The 4,267-nt window shown below is 49.9% G+C and overlaps 1 protein-coding gene across 1 annotated transcript; it reads left to right on the forward strand.

Moving 5' to 3' along the window:
- The first annotated feature begins 2,244 nt into the window (after positions 1–2,244).
- LOC104326659 (dual specificity protein phosphatase CDC14B-like) lies at positions 2,245–3,251 on the forward strand. Its single transcript, XM_075446841.1, is given in 2 exon segments — positions 2,245–2,464; positions 2,467–3,251. Coding segments are annotated over 2 exon segments (990 nt in total). The 5' UTR covers positions 2,245–2,259.
- The last annotated feature ends 1,016 nt before the right edge of the window (positions 3,252–4,267 follow it).

Genomic DNA, 4,267 nt, shown 5'->3' on the forward strand with positions numbered 1-4,267 from the left:
ACACCACGCATATGTATTTCTCTGGGATTTGGGGAGCTGTGGAGTCCTGGCTGGACGAGAGGGGACATAGTTTGGTGCGTTGAGCAACCCAGGTTCTGATCCGGAGGTGAGCCTTGGGAGCGGCTGACACGGAACCCTGCTGGGAAGGCAGAGCGACGAGCTCGGGACACTGGAGCAGGGGGAACGTCACCGTTTCCTGCCACACTGTCACTTCCTTCCTGCCACGTTGCTGTTTCCTGCCACAGTACTGTTTTCACTTCGAGATGCAGCTCTGCACCAATCACAACGAGTTGCAGTAGTTTTGCCTATATATGGGTTGGGGTTTTAACCATTCAGATGCTGTAATAGTTTTGCTATATAAACCTTGTTTTGCTGACTAATAAAGGTGTACGATCATACTCATATTGGGGTCACATTGTTACAACGGTTACCCACGCCTACAAGGAGCCGATTGTTTTGTTGGTTGATTGACTTGGTTTTCTGTTGTTGTTTGTTCATTCATTTTAAACATCCCTGCAAGATCCATGTTAACATTCATATGAACAATGCTTCTGGTATTACCTCGTTTTCCTACCCCTAAATTCCTACCTTCCCCTTTCTTCCTGCCTTCCTTTTATAATACTCTCTTTTACACTAATGCACAGGTATTTTCACTTAGAACCTCTTAAATATTTCTTGATCTAAAGGTGCATATTAGACACCTGCTTCCAGAAACGATGGGCTAGTCAATAGCTCCGAAGTGGGGAGGACAGTGTCCCTCTGCTCTGACTCCTGCTGGGAAGGCGGGTGGGGGGACATCGGGCCTTTGGGGGATGGCACAAGGGACAGAGCAGGCGACGGCACAGTTCAACTTCCATGGCTGTTGCCAAGTGTCCAACAGTTTTTCCTCTGTCAGGTCAGAACAAGCCCCTAGGCATGCAGAGACTCAGCGGCCGAGCACATGCACACGGGGGTACCTGAAGCAGGGGAAACTCGGGGGAGCCAAGAGACCCAGCAGGAGCCCACAGCCCCAGTCCCAGCGGCTGACAACACCTGGCCAGGACAAGCGCCACCCGTGGCCAAGCTGCCCCCACCATAAAACAAGCACCTAAACAAAAAACTGTGGACGGGCTTCTCTCCAAAGGTACTTTGGAATTGTCTTGACATCATATTGTCATGCTGACAGAACTGTGTGCTCCTTTCCTACTGACACAAAAAAAACTCCTTGGAGAAATTACAGGCTTGTTTCATGTCTGTGTTTACATTTGTGGTTTGCAGCAGTGCACACATCCACGCTCTCTTTCCCAACCAGCAAGAATTCCCTGAGAGACAAACTAACCTGTACAGGCTACCTGTAATTGTAGGCCGTGCTATCAATCACAAAGGAACCCTCAGAATTTTGAAATGAAAACTTACATTTTCACTCCTGCTTTTCCCTGCTGCCCACCGTAGAATGGGGCTTTTCTTCACCAGGGTGTTAGACTGCTTATTTCAAGTCAGACCATGAGATCTGAGTTAATGGATTTGTGGCTGCAGACAAATATCTAGGTTGCAGACTGGTCCACTGCCCAACATCAGAAGTTGCTGCACATGGTGGGGGAGGGAGCCAGTAAAAGTTCCAGACTACATGGTGAGCAATGGCTGGATTCGACAACCGGTGAAGTGGAGCTCCCTGAGAGCTGGCCAGAATGTTCAGATAAACTGGAGGGGAGCACCAGAGACACACTGGAAGCAGAGTCTTGCAAGGAGAAGAGCACCAGCGTAACCACAGCTGTAACATTAGTGAAGTCTGACGTTGCCTAAATGATGCTGTCCGAAACAGCACATCTGGCACCACATGTAGGCAAGCTGGGACCACGGGGGCAAAAAGTACTTGGGGCTGAGTTGTTTCTTTTGGCAGCAGGCTGGCCTGGAGGAAGGAAAGTACAAGGGCATCTGACGGGGCTGAGCAGAACACACAACCAAGGCCTCAGTGACTGGCATGGAGCACCGATGGTGAACAGAATCCCAGCACGAATCATAGAATGTTCAGGGTTGGAAGGGACCTCTGGTTCATCTAGTCCAACCCCCCTGCCAAAGCAGGGTCAAAGGCGGGGCGAGGCGTAGATGCGGCAGCCCCTTACCGGGCCAGAGACCTACCTGAGGATCGCCGATCACCTTTATTTTGCAATTCTCTGCCAAAAGCCAAAGAGTGGAGCTGCAAATACCCATTGTTTCTGCATAGATGATGAGCTCATTTATGAGAACTTCTCTGCAGACTTTGGACCACTCAGTCTGGCAATGATCTACAGATACTGCTGCAAGCTACATAAGAAATTTAAGTCATTTTCATTGGTAAGGGAGAAAATAATTCATTATACTGGCTTTGGTCAGAAAAAACAAGCAAATGCTGCATTCCTCATAGGCTCCTACGCAATAATATACTTGAGGGAATCCCCAGAAGATGTGTACAGGCTTATAGTGGCTGGAAACATTTTGTATCTTCCTTCAGGGATGCTACTTTTGGTACTTGCAGTTTTCATCTGATGTTGCTGGACTGTTTTCATGCAATAAATAAGGCTTTGCAGTATGGTTTCCTGGATTTCAATACATTTAATGTAAATGAAGATGAGCCTTATGAAAGAGCAGAAAATGGAGATTTTAATTGGATAATACCAAACAAATTCATTGCCTTCAGTGGACCTCATTCAAGAAGTAAAATTGAAAATGGGTATCCCCAGCATGCTCCAGAGGCTTATTTCTCGTACTTCAGGAAACATAAGGTCACCACTATAATGCGCCTCAACAAAAAACTGTATGATGCCAAATGATTTACAGACGCTGGATTTGAGCGTTTCGACCTCTTCTTTGCTGACGGAAGTACACCTAGTGATACTATAGTTAAAACTTTTCTGACTATTTGTAAAAATGCTGAAGGTGTTATAGCCGTTCATTGCAAAGCTGGTCTTGGACTAACTGGCACACTTATTGCCTGTTATATTATGAAGCATTTTCAAATGACAGCTGCTGAAACTATTGCCTGGATTAGAATAAATAGACCTGGTTCGGTGATTGGACCACAACAACACTTCCTGATGGACAAACAAGCAGGACTTTGGACAGAAGGAGATATTTTTCTTACAAAGTTGAAAGGAAAATGTAAAATCGCAGTGACAAGAATCCTGTCAGGAGTAGATGATCTTTCAGTTAATGAGACGAGAAACAGGAGAGCCATCCAAAAGGACACTGAACTGTACAGTAACGAAGATGAAACAAACAGAAGACATCGATGATGAGAGGCACTGGAAAGGGGGGCTGCTGTAGCCCCAGATGTGTACGCAGAAGCCCAGATGGCCCTTTGTGATGTCACTGTGTGATGCAGGTAGAGATCACCAGGCAGTGGATGGTGATGTCAGCGAGAGACAGACTGTGACCTCGTGTCCATCGCTGCTCATCTAGGGGCATGGGCAGAGCCTGGACCAGACTGGCTGCTACCTGGACTCCTGCCTGGACTCCTGGTTCCCAGCAAGCCTGCAAGGTCTCCACAGTTCAGCGAGGCTTCTCCTGCTGCTGGGGGTGCTTTGGGGGCTGCCGTCGGCAGCTCTGGGTGCCCGTTCCACAGCCATCGCCTGCGTTTACCTGGCCCTGCCTGCTCCAGGCAGCGGGGCACCGCGGGCTGCACTTGCAGCAGCACAGGTGAGCTGTGTGGGGAAAAGTCTCCCCGCTGTGGCCATGGGGTGGTCGATGGGGCTCGCGGAGCTGGGAGGGTGTCCTTCTTGAGGGACCTGGGCATTTCTTCATCCCCTCTCCTCACCTTCGCGGGACAGCAAGTGACCATGGCCTCTCCATTTCTGCAGCGCACGACAGCCTTTGGCAGCTCCTCATCCTCCGGTTCTCCCCAACACATCATCTATCAAAACCATGGCCACGGAGACAGAGTGGAGCTGCCCCATCTCCCACGATGCTCGAGATGAAGTCACTTATGTGATGCCCTGTGGCCACCAGTTCCGCCTGCACTGCATCCTGCATTGGACAGAGGTGAAAGCAGAGTGCCCATTCTGCAGAAGACAGATAGAGACTGTCCACTTTTCCATGCAGGGGGAAGATGACTACCTCCAGTTTGTCATCTCAGCCCCTGAAGAGTTGCCCGACACCAGCAGCCAGGCAGGCGGAGCTGCTGGCCAACTGGCTGAAAACAGCCCTCATGGCCCTGGGGCATCCCCTCCGTCCTCTCTGCAGGGGATCCCCTCCCCAGCTGAGCAGGGGGCTGTGGGGCCACAGGCTGTGGGCGGTCTCCTGCCCGAGGTCT

The sequence above is a fragment of the Opisthocomus hoazin genome, chromosome Z (genome assembly GCF_030867145.1).
Source record: "Opisthocomus hoazin isolate bOpiHoa1 chromosome Z, bOpiHoa1.hap1, whole genome shotgun sequence".
Lineage (NCBI taxonomy): Eukaryota > Metazoa > Chordata > Aves > Opisthocomiformes > Opisthocomidae > Opisthocomus > Opisthocomus hoazin.